The 24,716-nt window shown below is 41.9% G+C and overlaps 1 protein-coding gene across 1 annotated transcript in view; it reads right to left on the bottom strand.

Annotated features, from left to right (window-relative positions):
• The window catches only part of LOC115107971 (MAM domain-containing glycosylphosphatidylinositol anchor protein 2-like), a 137,998-nt gene that overhangs the window by 109,981 nt on the left and 3,301 nt on the right, over positions 1–24,716 (bottom strand). The window contains exon 3 of the mRNA XM_029631802.2: positions 9,338–9,631. Within this exon, the coding sequence (XP_029487662.2) occupies positions 9,338–9,631 (294 nt within the window). The remainder of the gene's footprint in view (positions 1–9,337; positions 9,632–24,716) is intronic.

Raw genomic sequence — 24,716 nt, 5'->3', positions numbered from 1 at the left:
GAGACCTAAAAATAGCTACGCAGCAATGTTTCCCATCCAACCAATCTGCAGAGAAACTCCCCAAATACAGGTGTGCCAAGCTTATAGCGTCATACCCAAGTAGACTCGAGGCTGTAATCGCTGCCAAAGGTGCTTCAACAAAGCACTGAGTAAAGGCTCTGAATACTTATGTACTTATGTGATTTTTTCCTTTTTTAAATATTTATACATATGCTAAAATTGATAAAACTGTTTTTGCTTCATCATTATGGGTAGATTGATGAGAAAAAACTAAACAATTTGCTCAATTTTAGAACAAGGCTGTAACATTACAAAATGTGGAAAAAGTCAAGGGGGTCTGAATTCTTTCCGAATGCAATGTAGACTGAACAAATATATATAAACATATCATGTAAAGTGTATGTCAAAAGCAGATCTATTTTGGTTGGTAACCCTGAAAAAATTGTCTTTCAACTCGCCAGATTGAACCCGCTTTTTATTGTCACTCTGGGAATAATAATCCCAGATGCAAAATCCGTGTCACTCCACGCGGCCAACCTTTTTTCATTTGGAAACATATTCTGTTATATTTTATTCTGTAATATTACATTGTTTTTTTACTATAAACTCTGTGTGTTTTTACTGTGATAAGGGCTAAATTAATAAAAGCCATAGTCTTCTACAATCAAGCGCCACTGCTGAGGTTAATGCCTTTTTGATGATTGTGTTCAACAATATAATATAACCAGTTGATATTGTGGTTTCAATAAATACATTTTAAATGGCACATGTTTGTTTTTTGACTGAATTAGCAATTAGGATATATTTGTAATGGTTAGGATAAATTAGGCATTGTTGCGCACTTCTGGCATATAGATACATGCACACATTTCTTTCTGGCCAGGTGTTCTAAAAATAGTTGTGTTCAGTTCATAAATATGGATTCCCCCTGTGAAGATATATTTTTTTGCAACCTCACTTTCAGACAGGCAGGCGCCCATCCACACACACACACGCACACGCACTTGCACACGCACAAGCACATACACAGCAGGCTTCAGAACAGCCACTTAGCTACTACAGTATAGTACTGTACTCCATTCCATTGAAACCCCACTCCTCCTAAAGATATGACATTCTAAGATGGCTTAACGGCTAATTAGCAGAAGGCTAATTTATTCCCGCTAGTATTCATTTTGTATTCATTAATGTAGATTTGAATGGAATATTTAAAATCAAAGACTGGGATTCAAAGCAGTGTTACTCATTCACAGAGATGGAAGTTTTTCAGGAGAAAGGAGAAAAAAACGAGGGAATGAGGGAAATTAAAGCAATCCATGCATGGCGCTGGGTGAATGCATACGGTTTCTCTGGCAAGTGATTATAGGAAATAAGAAAACTTAGAGAAAGGGTTGATTCTGTTACTGTGTGCCATAAATTCTATTGTTATTGGTGATTTAAAGTTTCCATGACTCGAATCCCCATTGTTTTCTCACATGGCCCAGTTAGTTAGTTAGTTTGGCCCTCACATGTTCAATCAAAACTCCTGTACTTATTCCCTCTAAAGCCTAGAAAATACTCACTGACCAGATGATCAGAAACAGGAGATGTTCTATTGAAAGTGCTCCTTAGTCCAAAACCAGGCTTGATCTGTATCCAGGAAACCCGCACTAGGTGTGTATATGGAACACACCGTAATAACCATTTATAGAACAAGTAATCAATCACAACATGACTATAATGGAAGTATGATGGAGTAGGAACTCAAGTGACCACAGTTATTTTATTTTTGTTCCTTTTTTGTTCCTCCAAGGTATTTTGATGTGGCCATCACATCTGAGTTCAGTAATTAATGAGTTGGCTCTGTGAGGAACATTAATGAAGTTCTGATGTGCTTTGAAGACTAAACAGCCAATGCTCATTGAATTGATTGTGATTATAACGCTGATGACAGGCAACACATATCAAAGGTTAGCGGTTAGGCTTGGCTCTGCACTGACACAGTGGCTGAAAAGGTAAACAAAGGATTTAGCTGCTATGAAGATCATTCACCTCACCTCACTCTCTACAACAGGAAATCTGCACAGTTTAGAGTGTCCTTTTATTGTCCCCAGCACAAGGTGCACCTCTGTAATGATCATGCTGTTTAATCAGCTTCTTTATATGCCACACCTGTCAAGTCAGGTGGATGGATTATTTTGCCAAAGGAGACATGCTCACTAACACGGATGTAAACTAATTTGATCACATCAGTTGAGAGAAATAAGCTTTTAGTGAGTATAGAACATTTCTGGGATCTTTTAGATCAGCTCATGAAACATACTTTAGATATACATACCTTCGATTTAGTTTATTCTGCCTATTCTTTGAACACTGCATGGTGATGAATCACGGCCACGACATCTGTTTGTTGAGTAGGCCTAGGCTTAATGATTCTGATCAAAATATGCTTGTTGTCTTTATCAAACTAATGTTTATGCATATTTTCAGTGTGGAACCTGTCTATGTGTAGAGTGGTTATAGCCTAGCCTTAGGCTAACCAACTAGCAGTTCGCAAGTAGCCAAAGTGAAAAATAGACAGGATGTAATTATTCCAAAACTGCAGTTCGTTGTTGGAACACATATTTCCCTACTTCAATCAACCAGTCCATTTGGAATTTGTGATAAAACTGTCGTTATTTAGCAAGGAATGTAGCTTGTGTATCCCATCAGTTAGATACATTGTATGGGCATTGATTTATGTAGGCCTAATGGGAGCATGTGTGCGCACGCAGGATGCATGTATAGAGGGAGCAGTCGGAAGGCAATTGAGTGAGTGAGACACACCCAATTGAGTGACACAGAGGGGAAAGGGAATTTAGAGAGACGAACTGTGTGATGCTTAGCTCGGTTTGTTGTGCCCCACAAAAGTACATATTGGCCTATGGAACAATAGATTCAAAGCAAATTAACCTTGTCTTCAAGACAAAATGTATATTATTCAAAGCAAATTATACCAAATAGTTTTATAGTACCTCTGGTTAAAGATTGAGTTTGAGATTAAAGATTGAGAACAGATTTCCTCTATTTATTTTTTTGCGCTGTCACAGTGTCACCATGAAAATGTTAAAACATTGTCTCAGCAGCATAAATATTTGATGCAATGAGGATAGAAACAGCAAGGCTGTTTTATCATGTTACAAATATCCTGTCGTTTTTCATTTTAAGCATAGCAGTGGCGATTTTAGCATGTAAATCTTGGTGGGGCAAAAAAATGTAAAAGTGGAATGCATGCTAGCAAAGCCACTACACAACACTAAACAATACATTAATTGCACTATAACGGTGACAAACAGGGCCCACAAACTGTTAGGGCCTATGTAAAGGGCCTACATAAAGCAGTTCCAACAGCAGTCCCAACATCTTACCACAGCTACACCTGGCTATCAGCGAAGCCTTGTCTGGCAGCGAAACAGTTCATTCAGCCTTATTTACTGCCTTGAAAAAAAACATAGCTGATATGGCTGACTTGCTAAAACAAATGTGGTTTCTAATGACATTTGAGACATACAAACTATGGCATAGCCTACAAATAAATAAATTGTGAAGCATTTGCGAGTGTGCGACATGGTAGGGACAAAAATAGCTCAGCATTTGTGATTAACCAGATTCGGTTTTATGTAGCAAAATTTGAAATTGTGTTTTTTACATTGGATAATAGTAGAGATTTAGAGCTAGAAAATTATATATCATACACTACAGTTGAAGAACAATGGGAAAGTAATTCTGCGTTGAAAGTTGATAAACTTGTAATCTCACTTTTGAAAAATGGCCCTTGAATATTTTGGTAAAACTACTGGAGAGCTCTTCTTTGTCTACACCCATTCAGCATCGTTCACACCCTCTTAAGCCTTAGCCCCACCCATCTCTTTAACCTCTTGAAGCTAGGGGGCACTCTTTTTATGTTTGGAAAAATAACGTTCCCAAAGTAAACGGCCTATTTCTCAGGACCAGATGCTAGAATATGCATATAATTGACAGAGTAGGATAGAAAACACTCTAACGTTTCCAAAACTGTCAAAATATTGTCTGTGAGTTTAACAGAACTGATATTGCAGGCGAAACCCTGAGAAAAATCAAACCAGGAAGTGGCTTCTATTTTGAAAACTCTAGCCTCCCATTGCTCCATTTAAAGGGATATCAACCAGATTCCCTTTCCTATCGCTTCCTCAAGGTGTCAACAGTCTTCAGACATAGTTTCAGGCTTTTATTTTGAAGAATGAGCGTGAACGACCACATTGCGTAAGTGGATAGGTGTGGGCTCTCAGAGTGAATTGTGTGCAAAAGAAAAAAGGCGGCCATTGTTACTCCCGGTCCTAGTGAAAAGCGAACTGTCCCGGTTGATATATTATCGAATAGATATTTGAAAAACACCCTGAGGATTGATTATAAAAAACGTCTGACATGTTTCTGTGGACATTATGGATATAATTTGGAATTTTTGTCTGCGTTGTCGTGAACGCTCTTTCCGGTGGATTCCTGGGCATAACGCACCAAATTAACGGGGGTATTTGGATATAAAAAATATCTTTATGGAACAAAAGGAACATTTGTTGTCTAACTGGGAGTCTTGTGAGTGAAAACATCCGAAGATCATCAAAGGTAAACGATTCATTTGATTGCTTTTCTGATTTTCGTGACCAAGTTACCTGATGCTAAGTGTACTTATTGTTTTGTCGAGCGATCGATAAACTTACACACGCTTGTATTGCTTTTGCTGTAAAGCATAATTTCAAAATCTGAGACGACAGGTGGATTAACAAAAGGTTAAACTGTGTTTTGCAATATTGCACTTGTGATTTCATGAATAGTAATATTATCTGACTGTGGCGCTATGCTATTCGGCGTTGCTGATGACAATTATCCTGGATATGGGTGGTTCAGAGAGGTTAAGGATTCAGATGTGAGGCCATGTACTAAACAACCAAAGATTTCAAGACTAAGGCTGGTTTATACTACGGGTGTATTCGTTAATTCAATCTGGAGTGGCAGACTGTGCCCTGGGTGTTCATAAACTCAGAACGTTGTCAGAATGTCCGTTCATAAATTCAGAGCGTTTCGCTCTCAGAGTGTTAAGAGTGCACACTGGACGCTCTAGCCGAGGAGTAGGGTTGATCCGAGTATTCTGACCGAACAGCAGCAGTCAGACTCCCAAGATAACTGGTTAACGTTGGCTAGCTTGCTAGCTACTTCCAGACACATGAGAGAACAGCTAACTCTGACCCTTTTACTTGCCTTAGCAGAGCTGGTTAGAATGTTATGTTATCCAGAGCATTGGTGACTGTAACTGTGCTGCTGTCAACAATTTAATTACACTTTTTTGCTGACATTTACTGACACCGGCCATATTCAACGGGTGTTGAGTGTTTCTTCATTTCGTCAGTTACTCTGCGCTATGGCACACTCAGAGGAGAGTGCTCTGAAATCGGAGTAGATAGCCAGTACGAATTTACCAACTACGTCTATTGACAGTTGTCACAGTGACATGATGAACATTCTATTGAAATGGTTACTTGCATAGTGGAGTCTTTTGTTTAGACATGTAGCTAGCTAGCAAAACAATGAACCATAATCCCAACTCATAACATTACTACCCTGCATGAATCTGCAGGTAACCAGGTTCAATGTTAGCTAGCTAACATTAGGCTATAACTAAAAATGTAAATGGCCCTGAGATACAAATAATATTATTATACAGATCAAACATGTAAAGTTAGCTAGCAAGCCAGCCTGCTAAAATTAGCTAGCTACCTAACAGTACGCTTTAACTTGAAACGAAAACGGCTTTCTGACAAAATTAGGAACGTGTAATATCTGAAAATCTAGCTAGCTAGACTATCTTACCAGTATACATGGATGGATGCTTCTCCCTCTCTGTCACGAATACCATGGTTGCCCATAGTTTGAAGATGTAATCCGGAGACAGGTGTTTTATAAATCCTTCTGTGTGTTCTCTTTTCGACTCATATTTGCAATCAAAGGCCAGAATTTCCTCCATCTCTGTACCTATCATATTCTAATTCCACCGGGCCTTCCACTGATTTCAAAACTCGGTCCTCCAGAAAGTGCAGAGCAACACTTTGATATCTTAAAAAAAAGCTGCTTAGAATGGATTACCTACAAATACTGACCAGCTCATGTTATAGACAGAAGTGTGGCAGACCAATCCGAACTCATCTCTCTGCATGTCGAGCTCTTCCATTATCTCAGCCAATCATGGCCAGCGGGAAGGTTCCTGTCTTTTTTCATGGCTAAACCAACTAGGTTCATAGTTTAACAATTTCATTTGTATTTACAGATGGCATACAAGTTTGTTATTAATGCACATGAAAGTTCAGATGTTCCATAAGGCATTTCTGCCCAAAAACGCATCCAAAAATAATTACATTTATGTTCAAATGGCTATCCTGTGAAGTAGTGACGTGTGACATATGCCCAATTTCCTGAAACGAGTCACATTGTGCATTATAGACTGATACAAATTAAATGAAAAATTTGAATTCATTTTTAGAAACACAAGTTTGACTTCAGGCTCATGCATGGTGCCTGGAGAGCAGGCCGGCAGCAGAGAATAACCTCTCCACACTTGCAAAGCCACTGGGGATCCTTTTGGCCATTCTTGCCAGGCTGGGCAGAGATGTTCTATTGGTATGTAACGTTCGTTGTTGGAAGGATTGGGCCAAGGTGCAGTGTGGAAGGCGTTCGTCATATTTATTAATGTGAACCAGCAACAAAACAAATAAAGAGTAACAAAATTAATGTGCAGCTTTTAGGGCTAAAAAGCAACAATACAAAAATCAAGATCCCTCAAACAACAGATGATCAGATGAAACAATATGATCCCCAATCAGAGACAACGATATACAGCTGCCTCTGATTGGGAACCATGCCAGGCCAACATAGAAACCTGACCTCACAACCTGACCTAACCAAAATAGAGAAATAATAGGTTCTTTAACCTCTTCAGTCGACCCTCTACTTTTTTGAACATTTTGTTAAAAATCGCGCAACATTTCAGCGCCCTGCTACTCATGCCAGGAATATAGTACGTTCATATGGTTAGAATGTGTGGATAGGAAACCCTCGGACGTTTTTAAAACTGGTTAAATCACGACTGTGGCTATTACATAACGTGCGTTACATCGGAAAGCGCAGGAAAACCTGATCACAGAAAATGGAAATAAATATCCTTGCGCCACTTCCAGCAATTGTTAACAGTGAGCCGAATTAGATAAGACCGAGCATTCAACTCCCACAGCATCCCCATGTTGTCTAGAGTCTTGTGAATTGAATCATCTTTGATTCTTGGTTGAACCGAAAGAGGGGCTCGACTTACCTCCGGTCTCCGCCCAGATCATTCCGGAAGAGCTCTCTCCTGAAATTCTTTCCAAGACGACAGCTAATGATTTCTACATCGCCTATGGATGATTTTTATCGCTTATTAACGTTTACTAATACCTAAAGTAGCATTACAAACGTATTTCGAAGTGTTTTGTGAAAGTTTATCGTCTACTTTTTGAATTTAAAAAAATGACGTTACGTTGTGAAATCGCTGTTTTTTTCGTTTATCACACAGTTTATCACACTATTGGGTCTTTATCACACAATAACGATATCTTGGCTTTATATGGCCCGATTTAATCGAAATAAAGACCCAATAGTGTTTATGGGACATCTAGGAGTGCCAACAAAGAAGATGGTGAAAGGTAATGACTGTTTTCTATTTTATTGTGCGGTTTGTGTAACGCCGAAATGCTAATTATTTTGTTTACGTCCCCTGCTGTGCTTTTCTGTTGTAGTGTATTGGTGCATGCTATCAGATAATAGCTTCTCATGCTGTCGCCGAAAAGCATTTAAAAAATCTGACTTGTTGCCTGGATTCACAACGAGTGTAGCTTTAATTTGATACCCTGTATGTGTATTTTAATGAACTTTTGAGTTTTAACTAATACTATTAGCATTTAGCGTAGCGCATTTGCATTTCCAGAGCTCTAGTTGGGACGCAAGCGTCCCGAGTAGAAGCAAGAGGTTAAACATGGAACCAACAGGTTGCTTTTTCATTTTTGGTCAATATAATTGAGCTACTCATGAGCTACTCATTGACAGCCCACAAGCTACCAGATATGCAGTTTTTTGCAAAGTTGCAAACTGTGGTAGGCTGATGGAAGTCTACTGTAAGTCAGCAGGAGAATCTCAATTGCATACTCCTCTTGCCCTCTCTCCTTCTAAAAATCCATTGCATGAGAAATCCAGAGGTCCTTCCCTACTGACCTTCTCCTCCAATGGGTTTTTAAAAGGAGGCGAGGAGAGAGGACACGAGCCATTTAAATTCTACCAGATGCTGTGATACAGTGAAGCCTAATCAGACATGCCTGTGCTCATCATACCTCTGACAGGTAAAGTGAAATGACAAAATTTGTAAGTGGTGTATACCTCTCAAATGATATATAACAACACCCTGAGAGTATCAGACATGAAACAATACAACAGCACAACCACATGTTATTTTGCAGGTGCCTATTAATGTTAAACACCAGTGGTGTAACTAGAGCTTTCTAACTGCACTGAACCAAAACAGTGGGGCCGGGAGGGAAGCAAAACTTTCCAGCCGGCAAAACCATTCATCTTGAGGTGACAGGGGGAGGGGGTGCAACATGTCATCTGTTAATTATTATATAATATGGATCTCTTTTAATTCAGACTAGCTCAAAACATGACTAAATATGGAAAATTACAAATTGCCCAATGGATCATTATACTAAAGTGGGGATATAAAAACATACGTTTGCTCCCCTATTTTTAAAGTGGGGATGCATTTGCTCCATCTGCCCCATTGCTCAGGCGCCTATATGAGTGTGCATATATGTGCGTCCTGACAGTGCAGCTATAGAGGTTGGGACTCATTTTAAACCCTTCCCTTCAAAGGAACATTGGATGGCTTTGGGAGGGCGAGAGGTGTGGAGTGGAGAGAGAGAAAGAAAGAAAGCAAGAAAGAAAGAAAGAGGGATGAGATCCATTGAGGCTGCTGTAATGTTCTGTTACACACATAATGTAAGTGCACAGAAGCACATACACGATTACACATTCAGTGCGGTCTGGTCTGAATGAGACTATTGAGAGAAGGCAAATAGATAGACCTACCACAAAACCGATCACAGATACTCCAGACACAACATACAAACACCCAAACACAAAACATAAGAAACAACCACCCAAAGACCCCCAATCAAACCCCAACAGACATCCTCCACACAATCCCACCCACACACACACCTACCCCACACAATCCTCCAGACTCATACCATTACCCACGACTCACATTGTACGATGAGCTCCACCACAGCTTCCCTGGGCTTCACATTAAACCCGTTGAACTGGCTGGTCTGGCAGCGGTAGGAGCCGGTCATCTCTCTGGACACGTTGACGATCCGCAGCACTCCGTCGTAGCTCTCAGCCTGCAGGCTCCCATCTGGCATGGGCGCCTCTTTATCGGCCCGAGACCACAGGATAATGGGCTTGGGCTTCCCTGAAACCAGACACTCGAGCTCCACCGTGTCGCCCTCCCGAACCACCAGGGGGCTCTTACCCCGTGGCACTGTCAGGTTGGGGGGAACTAAGAAAGAGAAAAACAGAGGAGGGACTGATATGGGGCTCTAGAAAGTCGGTTGGCGGGGTAAGGGGGAATGGTCGACGGGGGAGAGGGGGAGGGATGGGAAAGCGAATGAGCATCCATGTTGCAATGGATTTGAAGGAGTTTGAGTTGAGTGCTCGGCCACATACACACATTGCTAGTATGAGCTGAGTTGAGTCTCGGCCACACACACTGCTATTATGGAGAACCATGCCACGGAGAGAGTTGGAGTGATGGCTGTTAGCTTGGATTAAAGTAGGTAGGGAACAGTATGAACATTCACCAAACATGGTGATCAGCAGAGAAAGGGTTAACTGTAAGTAAGCAATGGTAAAACAATGGACAATGCAATGAAGAGCTGACGCACAAACAGACGTCATGAACGAAGGTCAACGAGAGGAATCGATAATTAAAATGCATCAGAAATCTGATAGATTTGCTTCCAATAAAATCAGACTTAAGGAGTCAGGTCTCGTCCTCTCTAAACACGAGGCAAAAGAGGAGAACTTCAACCACAAATCTATAACAATGAGACCTTCTCTCAGTCATTATCACCACCATGACCATAACCATGATCATCATCATCCCCACCATCACCATGACGATCATTATCATCATAAAGAATTCATCTTAGTTTTCCAGGTAAGCCAGGTGAGCACAACTACTCATGAAAAGTACTGACCTATCTTTAAAGGTAGACTCAGTGAAATTACATTGCCATGAACAACACCGCAGATATACTGTCTGCAAGACTTCGGTCTCAAACAGTCACACACCATATCTGCGCATGTGCACAGGTTCGCTTCACGCTGTTCACACCAAAACCAGGGGCTTCGTTCTGAACAGAGCCATTCTTTTTTTCATTCCCTTCCATTGTTCCAACCAGAAAAGATCTGAACCGGTTTGAGCCCCCCAAAAGTACAGGTTTATATTGTTCCTTTCAGTTCCTTTTTACACTTATAAAATATATATATATTTTTACCTTTCGCTCAACATTTAATGACTTCACCAATCAATGTGGATAGAGCAGCTTGCTGTGGAGTGGGTAAGCGATATAATCTGTATTACAAAGTTGTTAAGAGCAAGTTGTGTTTTGCAGTAACCGCATGTTTAATCGTAATGAAAGAAACACACACACTATGCTCACAGTCACAGTGGAGGGTGCGAGGGTGAGGAGAGAGCGAGAGGATGGAGGAAGCTTGCCTTGAAGCGCTGGGCATCTTGTTATAACATGCATTAGGCCCACAGAATTATACCTATGAAGGAGCAGCTTCTATGGAGGAACTTTGTATCTCTTTGAACTTCCAAGTTGATTTAACGTTGGACCAGAGCAAACATTAGCGAGATAGCGAGAAAAAAAATAAGAAATGTCCCTTTTTCAGGACCCTGTCTTTCAAAGATAATTCGTAAAACTCCAAATAACTTCACAGATCTTCATTGTAAAGGGTTTAAACACCGATTCCCATACTTGTTCAACGAACCATAATCAATTAATGAACATGCACTTGTGGAACGGTCGTTAAGACATTAACAGCTTACAGTCGGTAGGCAATTAAGGTTGTGCCGTGGCTATACTTGGCTTTGTCTCAGGATGGTAAGTTGGTGGTTGAAGATATCCCTCTAGTGGTGTGGGGGCTGTGCTTTGGCAAAGTGGGTGGGGTTATATCCTTCCTGTTTGGCCCTGTCCGGGGGTGTCATCGGATGGGGCCACAGTGTCTCCTGACCCCTCCTGTCTCAGCCTCCAGTATTAGGGTCAGTTTGTTATATCTGGAGTACTTCTCCTGTCCTATCCGGTGTCCTGTGTGAATTTAAGTATGCTCTCTCTAATTCTCTCTTTCTTTTTCTCTCATTATTTGACCATAATGGTCACTTATGAACATTTGAACATCTTGGCCATGTTCTGTTATAATCTCCACCCGGCACAGCCGGAAGAGGACTGGCAACCCCACATCCTCTCTAGGTTTCTTCCTAGGTTTTGGCCTTTCTAGGTAGTTTTTCCTAGCCACCGTGCTTTTACACCTGCATTGCTTGCTGTTTGGGGTTTTAGGCTGGGTTTCTGTACAGCACTTTGAGATATCAGCTGATGTACGAAGGGCTATATAAATACTTTGATTTGACAGTTATGAAAACTTAGGACACCAAAGAGTCCTTTCTACTGACTCTGAAAAACACCAAAAGAAAGATGCCCTGGGTCCCTGCTCATCTGCGTGATCATGCCTTAGGCATGCTGCAAGCAGGCATGAGGACTGCAGAATTGGCCAGGACAATAAATTGCAATGTCCGTAATGTGAGACGTCTAAGACAGTGCTACAGGGAGACAGGACGGACAGCTGATTATCCTCGTAGTGGCAGACCATGTGAACAACACCTGCACAGGACCGGTACATCGGAACATCACGCCTGCGGGACAGGTACAGGATGGCAACAACAACTGCCCCGAATTACACCAGGAATGCACAATCCCTCCATCAGTGCTCAGACTGTCCGCAATAGGCTGAGAGATGCTAGACTGAGGGCTTTTAGGCCTGTTGTAAGGCAGGTCCTCACCAGACATCACTGGCAACAACATTGCCTACGGGCACAAACCCACCATCACTGGACCAGACAGAACTAGAAAAAAGTGCTCTTCACTGACGAGTCGTGGTATTGTCTCACCAGGTGTGATAGACGGATTCCCATTTATCATCGAAGGAATGAGCATTACACCAAGGCTTGTACTCTGGAGCGGGTTCAATTTTTTCGAGGTGGATGGTCCGTCAGGGACTGGGGCGGTGTGTCACAGCATCTTCGGACTGAGCTTGTTGTCATTGCAGGCAATCTCAACACTGTGCGTTACAGGGAAGACACCGTCCTCCTTCATGTGGCACCCTTCCTGCAGGCTCATCCAGACATGACCCTCCAGCATGACAATGCCACCAGCCATACTGCTCAATCTGTGAGTGATTTCCTGCAAGACAGGAATGTCAGTGTTCTGCCAGCGAAGAGCCCGGATCTCAATCCCATTGAGCATGTCTGGGACCTGTTGGATCGGAGGGTGAGGGCTAGGGCCATTCCCCCCAGAAATGTCCGGGAACATGCACGTGCCCTGGTGGAAGAGTGGGGTAACATCTCACAGCAAGAACTGACAAATCTGGTGTAGTCCATGAGGAGGAGATGCACTGCAGTACTTAATGCAGCTGGTGGCCACACCAGATACTGACTTACTTTTGATTTTGATCCCCTTTTGTTCAGGGACACATTATTCCATTTCTGTTAGTCACATGTCTGTGGAACTTGTTCAGTTTATGACTCAGTTGTAGAATCTCGTTGTGTTCATACAAATACTAACACATGTTAATTTTAAGTTTGCTGAGTTTAGAATTAAAAACCTATCTTACCTTTTTTCAGTTAATACATTCAATGTGAAACATGGTAGCTATAGTATCTTTAACTAGGATTGAAAAAGTACATCCATTCTTCTCTAATTAAACATCTCACCTTAATTTATGAATTACACTTGTAATGTGGTCAGTAGGCCACCATAACCTACGCTTCAGATGGGAAGGGCAGGTATCCTACACACACACACACACACACACACACACACACACACACACACACACACACACCCAGTGTCAAAGATTCCCAGCTGGCAAGCAGATGCTGGAATACGTTTCTGAGTGACAGAGTGAGGACATTACATAGGCGCTTTGTTGCAATTTTTGCAGAATGTAAAACGTTATTAACCAGTTCCTATGCTTTTAAAATAACAGTTCTGTTGACCCATTATGCTGTTTCCCTTCTGCATCTATGTCACATCGCTGAGTCTACCTTAAAAGCACAACAACAACAAATCTAGATCAAACAAGACCCAGAAAACACACAGTTAAGGCTTCTCCTAAACTCTGAGGATACAAACCATTCAACAAAAAGTTATTCCTGAACTCTCTACATCCGATGATGAATGCAGAACCATTAGCAGGGTCACACTAAAAAGTTTGTCCCTATAAATATGTAGTTAGAGGGGAAGTTGAAGGGCCATTAGTGAGTGGAACAATGAAGAAACAGGGGCAGAGTTTAGAGTAAAAGGATACATTCCTATGGAGAGGTCTCCATTGGTTCCCGTGTGTGTGTGTGTGTGTGTGTGTGTGTGTGTGTGTGTGTGTGTGTGTGTGTGTGTGTGTGTGTGTGTGTGTGTGTGTGTGTGTGTGTGTGCGTGCGCATGTCTAAACTCAGAGAAAGATTTGCAGCTCTGATCCAAATAAACAATGCAATAAACACCAACCAGTCATGATATCATACCCAACAAACCTCAGACATTACACCAAAGCTCTTGCTCCTGACTTCAACACAGGCCTCAATGGACTCAAATGATGTTGAAATTCCACCCAATCATTTGAAGCAATATTGAAACTCCACTTCCAATAAATGTGTATGATGATGATGATAGTGATGAAATAACAGTCAATCTGACCCAGAAAGAATGAATCCACTTTTTTTCTGATCCCGGTTACGTGATCTACGTGATGTTCGGTCTGAACCTAAAGATTAGCAAATAAAACACCTGTTTCACCATGTCTTCTTCAACGAGTAGACAGACTGGTACAATGAATACGGTACGTAACTAGTAAATGTCTATTAAACCACAAAACATACATCAGTCGCTAATGAAGAATTTATCCAACATTTAACTACATCCATTATTTGTTTTCACTAGGGACATTACTGCAACAAAGGGTAGTAAAAAAAAATGTAACCACTATGAATGGTCAAGCACTAGCAAAGTACATAACAACAAGATGGACTAGAGTCATTGTCTCACTCTCTCTAGTGATCACATAACACCAATCCATGACACACTTTCATAGCATATTGTCCCCATATTGTTCCACACAACAGTTCTGAATATCCAGTGTGGCAATGCAGCCACACATTTGGACAACGGAGTTTCGACATGAGGTATATTCTCTGAGTTTCCATACCAACATGAAGGCCGTCTTTCCATGTCTCTCTAGCCCAGTGGGCAGTTTACAGCTGCTGGATTGTGCTCTTGGCTGGAGAATGCCATCGTAATGAAACCATGTGGAGCTGTTGCGGCTGCTGCCATCATCCTCGTGTGGCAACACACACACACACACACACACACACACACACACACACACACACACACACACACACACACACACACTCTCTCTGTCACTGGTTAGTGTGTGTGTGACAGTTAAAGAAGCACACGCATCTTGAACTGTGTGTGCCTGCTGAGGTGTGTGTGCTTGCATGCATGTGCAATGGTTGATTTCCCAACAGACCCTCAGTGCCAGGCAGGGGCCGGACCCTCTGTTTGTACTGCAGCCAGGCTGTCCTTTCCAGGGATCTGCCACTACCACCACAACAGACACCTGGCTATGTGAGCTGACTGCCAATATGGAATGTTTGTTGCTTGTTATTTTTATACAGCTCAGGCATATGTGTGGGGTCAGAAGGACTGCACGCATGACACAAAAAAATAAACAAACAACTTCTCAACTGGCCTCTTTGGGTGAGTGCTGTGACATCACTTCCCATTGCTATGGTAACGCTGCACTCTGCTCAAGTGAGTGTGTTTTAGAGAAAGACAGAGAGAGAGAGCGAGAGAGAGAGACTGTGTGTGATGGCTCTAAGCCAGTGACTCGGCTGCTCTGTGACAGCGCTCTCTGTGGAGCCACTCCTCTGAGCTTCACCCCTGTGGGGACAGTGCGTGTGTGTTTTTGCGTGTGTGTTGGCCTTCAGGAATATACTGTGTCTGTCCTGCGGGGGCTCAAAAGGGCTTAGCAGGCTGACAGACCGCGAGGGCACAGGGGAGAAACTAACACCACTCACAGGCACTGAGGCTCCACACACAGGGTCATTCCTCCAGGCCTAGATTCTATGTGTGTGTGTGTGTGTGTGTGCGCTTGGGTGAGTAAGTGTGAGCGTGCGTTCATATTTTTATGCGTGTGAGCCCTGATGCATATCGCGGTGCTTTCTTCTCCCCTGAAACTCCACACTGAACATCACTGAAAGGCTTGTGTTCTGGTCATATGATTGTCACCATGGCAAATGAGATTCTCCACAGGCATGATGATTGTCATTTCACAAACAGGGGCTCACAGCAGCCTCCTCCATCATCGAAAGAGGTTTTATTTTTATGGTTAGACTTACAGACTATTTTACAACAATAAAATATGATCTTTTAGAAGAGGATTTCATTAAGCTGACGTACAATATGCATTTCTTTAAGTACAAGTCAACCGCAATAGTGGGTACAGTTGGTTGAATCGACAGATCAAATAGAAACTAAATACAGAGATTCAGCCCTACCTTCAGTGAATGAGTGTGGAAAACCAATCCCACAGCTACCAACTGACCCACGGCAACCACAACACAAACAGGTACAGGGCTGGCCCGCTCATTAGGCAGGATTAGGCGTCAGCAGATTGGCGAGGACGTCATTTTTTAAAGATAAACTGAGCAAGATGCATCTGCAACACATAAAACCTAATTAAATGCTGCCCCAAAACAATGACAATTTCTCTCAACCAGTGGCGTATTTGCTTTTTAGGTAGCGCTGATGCTGACCTATGATAAGCAGTGCCCACTTTGTCAATGGCAGGGACGCAAAATATTTACCTTGTCCATTCCCAGCACGCCTCTTGAGGAGGCTGTTGGAGAGATGCCTCGCTGCGGCACTCCACCAACATTCAGTATTTAAAAAAACAGAAATCTAACATAAATCATGTATAGTAGCAGATATTCAAGGCATTTGGAAAGTATTCAGACCCCTTAACGTTTTCCACATTTTGTTACGTTACAACTGTATTTTAAAATTGATTAAATAAATTACAAATTATCATCTATCTACACACAATACCCCACAATGACAATGCAAAAACAGGTTTTTAGAATGTTTGCACATTTTCTGAAAACCTGAATACTTATGTATATGTGATATTTCCTTCATTTAAAAAAAACTACAGTTTTTGCTTTGTCATTGTGGGTTATTATGTGTAGATTGGTGAATAAACAATACAAATGTATACATTTTAGAATAAGGCTGTAAAGTAAACAAAATGTGGAAAAAGTGAAGGGGTCTGAATACTTTCTGAATGCACTGATAGGATATTATAGAAAGAGTATGTGGCCTTTTCTGTAGCCTGGAGACAAAAAATGTTTACATCAAGCAGGTTTCTCCAATCAAATAGCCTGACGTAAATGGCGCCCAATCAAATAAAAATATGCTGACATGTTAACAAACAACATATCCTAAAAACAGGACAGGTCAAAGTAAAATGGACAACATGGTATGGACAATCAGGCTAGTCACAACTAGTGACCAGAAGTTTCATCCCGTGGGCTAAATTGTCATGATCTGTGGTTTCAAGTTTGTATCCTTAAAATGTTTTATGAGCTGATCATAGCGAAAAAGAAAATACTTCTGCATTTCCCACTGTGTAAACACATTGCAAATAGGCTCAGGATAATCAAGAATCCGGACTAAAAAAGACAACGCAATGCCTGTTTTACAAATGGTGAGCCTACCACATGGATGGGCATTCATAAAATGATATTGCGGGCCGACATGGTAGGCTACACCCAGTAAGCACAGACCAACGCCTACCACATAGATGGGCATTCCCAAAATGTCATTTTAGACGACACTGTAGGCCAGGGATAGGATCTCCAGGCCTCTGGGGCCTGATTGGTGTCACACTTTTTCCCCCAACACATCTGACACCAATAATCAACTAATCATGATCTTCAGTTTAGAATGCAATTAGTTTCATCAGCTGTGTTGACTAGGGATGGGGAATAAGTGTGACACCACTCCGGCCCAAGGACTGGAGTTTCCCATCCCTGCTGTAGGCTGTACCTGAGTAAGCACGGACCGAAGCTGATGCCTTTTGGACATATTTTCTTTTGGTGCAGTCTGGACCGGCATGATTTCCACATCCATGGAAAAAAATAATTGGTCCATTCCGGACCAAATCTGAACCAGTCATAATATACGTCTATGTTCGGTTGGACCAGCCTTGATTTGGCCCAAATATAGACGACTATAAATGACATATTTTCATTCAAATGACATAACTTTCATTCAGAACCGAAAATGAGGCTGATTTCAACATCCGGAAAATATGTATTTTCAATACACGGAAAATACACATTTTTAATGTTCAGGAAAATACCTATTTTCAACTTTCATTCAGAACCTAAATTGAACCAAATTTCAACGTGTGGAAAAACACATATTTTAGAAGTCTTTTCAACGACATTTGGTTACTAGGAATATTCTTGTAGGGGTGGCAATTTTTTGTCTTCCCTAGGGCGGCAGAATGGCCAGGACTGGCCCTGAACAGGTAACTGAAGGTATCATGAGTCAAACGTGAATGTGCCATACAGGATTCCTTTATCAGGCTCAGTGAGCTGGACTGAAGGCCTAGAGCAGATCAACAAACAGTTCACATCACATCAGCAACGTCTGCAGTGGCAGCCATGACAGTTCACTACAGTCACCAGATAACACGGTCACTGGGATGATCAGACCCTCTCACTTCCTGTTTAGTCCTGACGAGAGAGGGATGGACGGATGGATGGTTGAACTAAGGACAATGTGGCATCGATGAGTCAAACATTTATTTTAGTGTCAAAATTGACTAAAAGTATAAATAGGATCAATTCTGGTCATGAAGTCAGTCCCGTCTAAAATTGGAACCTAAGTGCGTTACAACGAGTAAATGAAGGTTGTGTTTGGATGTCAACAAATCATGCCCTCTTTTTGCCAAGCTCAACATGCAAATCGCCCTTCTGCCCAGTTCGCTTCCATTCATTGAATGGGGCTTCGTTGATTCATCGCCCCCCCAACCAACGCGTTCAAAGGATGACATAAAATGCATGCTTCCAGCAGGATGCTCAGCCAACAACTATGGTTTGCATGCCCTGCTGAAGGACCCTATCAAGCGGGAATAGGTGGCTGTAGTTTGTTGGTCCCCAGTGGTGGTGAGTATACCGGCAGCTAGACCATAGACTGTTGGTTATGTGTCTGGTTATGTATATTTTGATAATCTTTATCACTATCATCCCTAGCATAGCTGATGTTAGATAGCTAGCTACCATCTAGCTACTAGCTGGCTAACGTTAGCCTACCTCAATACAACTTGGATTTGGCTTACAAACACAATAACTTTTGAAAAGGAGGCAAATAATTAGTAGGAAAACCTTTTATCATGATTGTGAAGACACCAGATTGACTTTAGATGCAGTATAACCAAAAATGTTTTTAAACTAACCCAAGATAGACCAGAGCCTGTCATTTCCAATGGGAGCAAATGAATCTTAGTGGACAGAACAAGCAAAGAGGTGGGCAGAGCCAATATCGAGCTAGTGAGATACTATTGGCGCGTTCTAGCATTTATTAGCATATTTACGTTAGGGAACGTGTGCAACAACTCAATTCGCCCTTGCACTCCTTCTAAAGAATGCAATGTTTTGAAACGCAGTCCACTCTGTTTGTTAAAATATTCTAGTTTTGTAAACAGAAAACTGTACGGAGATCAAATGCTTCATCAATGAGAATATATGCAGAATGTCGGCCAAAATCCATATTGCTCCATCCTCTTCCACTGCCGGCCACTGGGATTCCTCTCATCATCATATTTGGTAGTGAGTGGAAACACCAACTGGATGCTTCACATTTACACATCCAGTGAAATATCTGGCTCATTGTTCTATCTGGGGTATAACTTTAGCAGGCTAACTAAGATTGAGGGGACCACCGTATTTTAGCTGGCTACATTAGGATTGCTGGTTATTTTTGACAAACTTTGCTTGTAACAGTAATGGCAACATTGACATCTCTCTACTCATAATATGGCAAAGTTGTTTCCTATGAATTATTTACATTTTAGCAGATGCTCTTATTCAGAGTGACTTACAGAATGAGTGCATACACTTCTATACTGGGTCCCCGTGGGAATCAAACCCACAACCCTGGCGTTGCCAGTGCCATAATCTACCAACTGAGTTACATGGGACTGTTTGCCTATTTTAGCAATGTCATCATATTTCCATGCCACTCTAAGTTAGAGTAATTAGACAAACCAGTCACGAGCCGCCGAGGTGCAACCCATGTCTAGGGCACAAATAAATATTGGATGCAGCTATGGTGGTAGTAGCTAACTCACATCTGACTACAACAGTGTACTAACTAGCAGCCCCAAACTCAAGCCAACCCAGGGCCATAGCAAAACGCGGCACAGTTTGTTGCATAGTGTAGCGGTTTCGCCGGCCTGAATCTAGTCCAATCTGTGGCCAGTCAGTCTACATCTGGAAAGCATAGAGTTAGCTTCCAAACGAGTTAGAATCAGCTTCCAAATGATTTCTTGAGCTATGTTTATAATTAAGGGATGAATGGCAATCGTTGATCATGTTTTTCTGTTAGACAAAGTGCCCAGTTGGGTGCCTGACTGATCCCCTGGTCATTAACGGATGCCGGGACCTGCCAGAAGGAGCAAAGGTGAGTATCATAACATGTCCAGCAATGTGATTGCAATGGTTTAGCGACATCCAAAGATCATTTCATGCACTGTTCACTTGCTATTTTCACAGCTTGTCAGGCAAGACCTCAGAATAAAAAATGTGTCATGCGACACAAGTACCCTTGTGACACCACCTCCGTTATTGCCAGTCTCCTATGAAACAAAATGCAATTGACCACTTGGTTGTGTATTATATCACCCTGTCACAGTCCCTCCCAGTCAAAACTACCCCATAAGATTGCCTGCTGTATTTGTGTCGAGATATGTCCAGTTTGCAGCTGAACATGCAGCATAAAGTTGACCAGCAAAGTGGCTCTCATCAGCATCATGCAGACATACCCTCGCGGTGAGCGTTCCTACGAGTGGAACAGTTGGCAAGTATCCTGCCAGCAACCTTCACCTGTCAGTGGCGGCTTTCACAGGCTCATCATTTGTACAAATTCAGAAGGTAACCCACTTCCTTACTTTAATACATTTGATAAACCAATTGTGAAACACAATTTATATGTAATCTGACATGATTTGTTTCCTAATTTTCCACTTTTTAGATGCATATTGTATAATGTCCAGGGCTTAATATAACCTGGTGGAACCAGACTAATCTCTGTGTTCACCATTCTATTTCACTTCACATTTTATGGTATCTGAAGTGAAATAGAAAGGGGAATGCAGCTATCATGTAGGTTCCACCAGGCTAATCATAAACACCATTGATAATGTAATCAGTGCTCTGTGTGTGTGTGTGTGTGTGTGTGTGTGTGTGTGTGTGTGTGTGTGTGTGTGTGTGTGTGTGTGTGTTTGTGTGGCACCGACCAGTAACTTTGATGAGGGGCCAGGAGCTGATCTACACTGCTATGACCCATCAATGGGGTTCTGGAAAAGACCTCACCTCCAGCCTCACCTCTTGCCTTGCTCATAATTATAACAGAATTAGGTAGGTTAGTCTGACCTGTTCAAACTTCAACATAGTACCTGTTTGCGTGTCAGATATGGCCTATCCTAAATGACATTGGTAATAGAACTATGTGTGTATGTGTTCACAGAAACATGTATGGAGCCAGAACATGGAGACCTGCAAGATGATGCGATGAAGTCCAGACTGACAGACAGGCTTGATGCTGATGTCTCTGAATGGAGAGAGACCTGGCACTCAGTATAACATTTTTACTAGACACAACTTTTACTTGTATGGTATTTATTTTATGTTACTGAATTGACTGGTATCAGTCAATATGGGGAGGGAGAAGCCCTGTGTATTCTGCACCAGGACCAGGGAACTCCTGTGGTATACGGGACACCACACAGGAAGGTATGACCACTCTGACAAGGTAGCCCCATTACCAACATACAACATGCGGATAGGCACAGTATCCGTATCAACTGGGAATAACAATGAAAGATGAAATGTTATATTAGCAGAACACTGCTTCTATGGTATTACATAAAGGGTTGTTTACTCTACACAAACCTGTTACTACATGTGAAAGTTATCAAAACACTTAGTTTAGAATATCTACATAAATTCAGCAATTGCATTCTTCTCATATTACTCTGTAGGCTACGGACGTATTCAAAGCTTCCTCTGGCACCTCGCCCTGCCTGTAGTTATTGAACTCAACCTGCAGGAGGTTTGTGTGCTGTGAAAGCTGGGGGCAAAGGTTCTGACAGATTGGTGGTGGTAAGGACACACCCAAGAAACACCCACATCAAACCAACTTACGTTTGGTTTCTGTCATGGCAAGCTGTCATCTGCATTGCTGTCATCTGCATTTCTTGAGCAGCAAGACAAAAGACAAGGCCAAATCAGCGGGTGTAGTTCCCCTTTAAGTGAGTGCACTGGGGCTGAATTAAGTAGAGGGTCACATAGAGTAATGTTACCCGACTCAGATATCTCAAATGAAATCAAACAAATTAGAGGTTGTCTCCAAGTGGCTCTCACCAGTGTTTATTAATACAGCTTGGTGCCTGCTTTATTTTGAATCCGCCCTTCATTTATTTTTATTAAGTGCAGTTATTAATTTGGCTGGAGAGCCGCCGTGTGTTATTGGGTATCCCAGGTGTGGAACTGGCTGATGATTGAGAAACTGCTTATCAGGAACAGATTCATTACTTAAACATGGGAAAGATGGAGGTGATTTCCTATCCCCAAAAGGATTCGTGTTAATCAATTACAACATGGCTCAGGCCGAGCTAGGAGCTAGGATGAAAACCAGTGGAGCTCGTAGCTCTCTGGGACTGGGTTGGAGACCACTGGGAGTAAGATGTGGAATGACAAAATGTTTGTATCCCTAACAGGCAAGGATTTCTATTTCGTGTGTGTGCAACCACAGGTGTAATGCTGCTACAATGTTCTGTTTATGACCAAGTCAGACTCAGTAAGTCTCGGATAGAATAGGTCCGTTTGTATTCTTCCTTTAGCTAACTATAGTCGATTAGATCACTCAGTTGGTGTATGGAAGCATATAATATCCAAATGTCAGATAATTCAATCACATCAAATGTATGTTTTCTGGGTAAAACTACTATAACTGGGGCCTGGGGCCTAACCTTTACATAAGCATTCATAACACATTTATGAAGCAGTTCATGACATTTTAATGAGAGTTGAAGTAGGCCTATCATTCATTACATTAACATTCATGATTGATGTATTCATTTAACATCAGTGTCTTTCACAAGTCTTTGGTCAACACATTATTCTCATTTTATTGTGTGTGTTTGTGAAGTGAGGGAGAACAATAGATGGGCTGGTTTAAATGAACTAATCGTGCATATAATTGTGTGAGTCTACACAAAAGGTACAGCTAGACATGGACTCATCACAATATTAGACAACTTTTTAGAGCAGAGAACATTTGACAAACTCACTTCAAGCCTCAGTATCTGAGAATAACAAGTACGCAAAGTTTGTGTTCGGGCTATTGTAATGTCAGTGATATGATGAACTAAGTGGCCACATGAAGCAGAATATGCAGAAATATGACATTTTTCTGATGTTGTGTAATTGCAGGTTGTGTCATTGCCACTATGCAGGTTTGGTCTACCTGAAGCATCATCTTGACACAATGGCATAGGACGAGACAGAGCAATGAATGATGCCCAAAAGGTCACAAGGTACAGGGGAGCTGGATGGGTACCTTGCCTGTGTGTCAGACAAGATGGACCTGCATCATTCTGTTCCGTACATAAAGAAGCTGTCTCTCAAATTGAACACAGTCCTGCGATGCCTCTGCAGCTTGTAAGTGTATTTTTTAGCTGTGTTGGACTGTTCTTCACTGCAAAGACTCAATTCACTTTGAAAATCAGCTTCTGCTGAGACTGAACCGCAAGTTCAGAGAGAAGTGAAGGCATTATAACAGAACTCCTTTGTTTTTGCTGCAGGAACACGACATAACCTAATGTACTTCATAAATGTGGCCTACAGTTTATCAATCTATTGCGACATCTATAGACCCTGTTCTATTTCAGGGGGTCTCAACGGTTTGCTCATTCAATTAAGCTAATTATCAAGGTCAATGATTTTATTTGCAAAGTAACGCCATTTATTTTACCCCCTTTTTCGCCCCAATTTCGATCTTGTCTCATCGCTGCAACTCCCCAACGGGCTCGAGAGGCGAAAGTCAAGTCATGTGTCCTCTGAAACATGACCTGTCAAACTGCGCTTCTTAGTACCTGGTCGTTTATCCCGGAAGCCAGATGCACCAATGTGTCGAAGGAAACACTGTTCAACTGACGACCGAGGTCAGCATGCAGGTGCCCGGCCCACCACAAGAGCGCGAGGAACAAAGTTAAGTCCCCCTCAGCCAAAACCTCCCCTAACCCGGATGACGCTTGGCCAATTGTGCGCCGCCCTATCGGACTCCCGATCACTACCGGTTGGGATCGAACCCGGGTCTGTAGTGATGCCTCTAACAATGCGATGCAGTGCATTAGATTGCTGTGCCACTCTGGAGGCCTACTTTTACTTTTTAAATTAGCTACTTTTTACTTTTACATTAGTTGTTTTTTTTTACTCTAAAAGGGCACTATCATAACAATTTTCACGGTATTATTCCAATCACATAGTGTGAAAATATATACAAAACACAAGAAAATCTGTATTTTGACTGCAGTAGGCCTTTAAAGGGGGACAGAAAGATTAATTGCATTTCATCCCATAGCATGAAAATGAGCCTCCGTTCCTCTCTTCCTCTTCTCTTTTCGGCAGTCTTTTAATTCTGTTGGTATTGGATGGGGAAATCTGGGCTCTCGTTTGGATACTGCCCATGAATAAACCATTATCTGTGCAATCTGTGCACTCAGGGTGCCCAAAAGAAAAAAAGAGACTTGGATACTTAATGAGTGTGCGATGATTGTAAATATTAGCACTATTTTGTGTGTGTGTGGGGGGGGGGGGGACTAATGAAAGCTGTGGGGATAAAAGTGTAGTTAAAAGTACAGTAGAGTAGGAATATTCCCTGTCTGTGTTGTAGATAATGAGTGTTGGGCTTGGCTGGGGCTGGGGCTGGGGGACTAGGACTGCAGTAGGGTAGAAG

Source organism: Oncorhynchus nerka, linkage group LG24 (genome assembly GCF_034236695.1).
Source record: "Oncorhynchus nerka isolate Pitt River linkage group LG24, Oner_Uvic_2.0, whole genome shotgun sequence".
In the NCBI taxonomy this organism is placed as follows: domain Eukaryota; kingdom Metazoa; phylum Chordata; class Actinopteri; order Salmoniformes; family Salmonidae; genus Oncorhynchus; species Oncorhynchus nerka.
The sequence above is the reverse complement of the archived record's forward strand: the minus strand, read 5'-3'. Positions and strand labels throughout refer to the sequence as shown.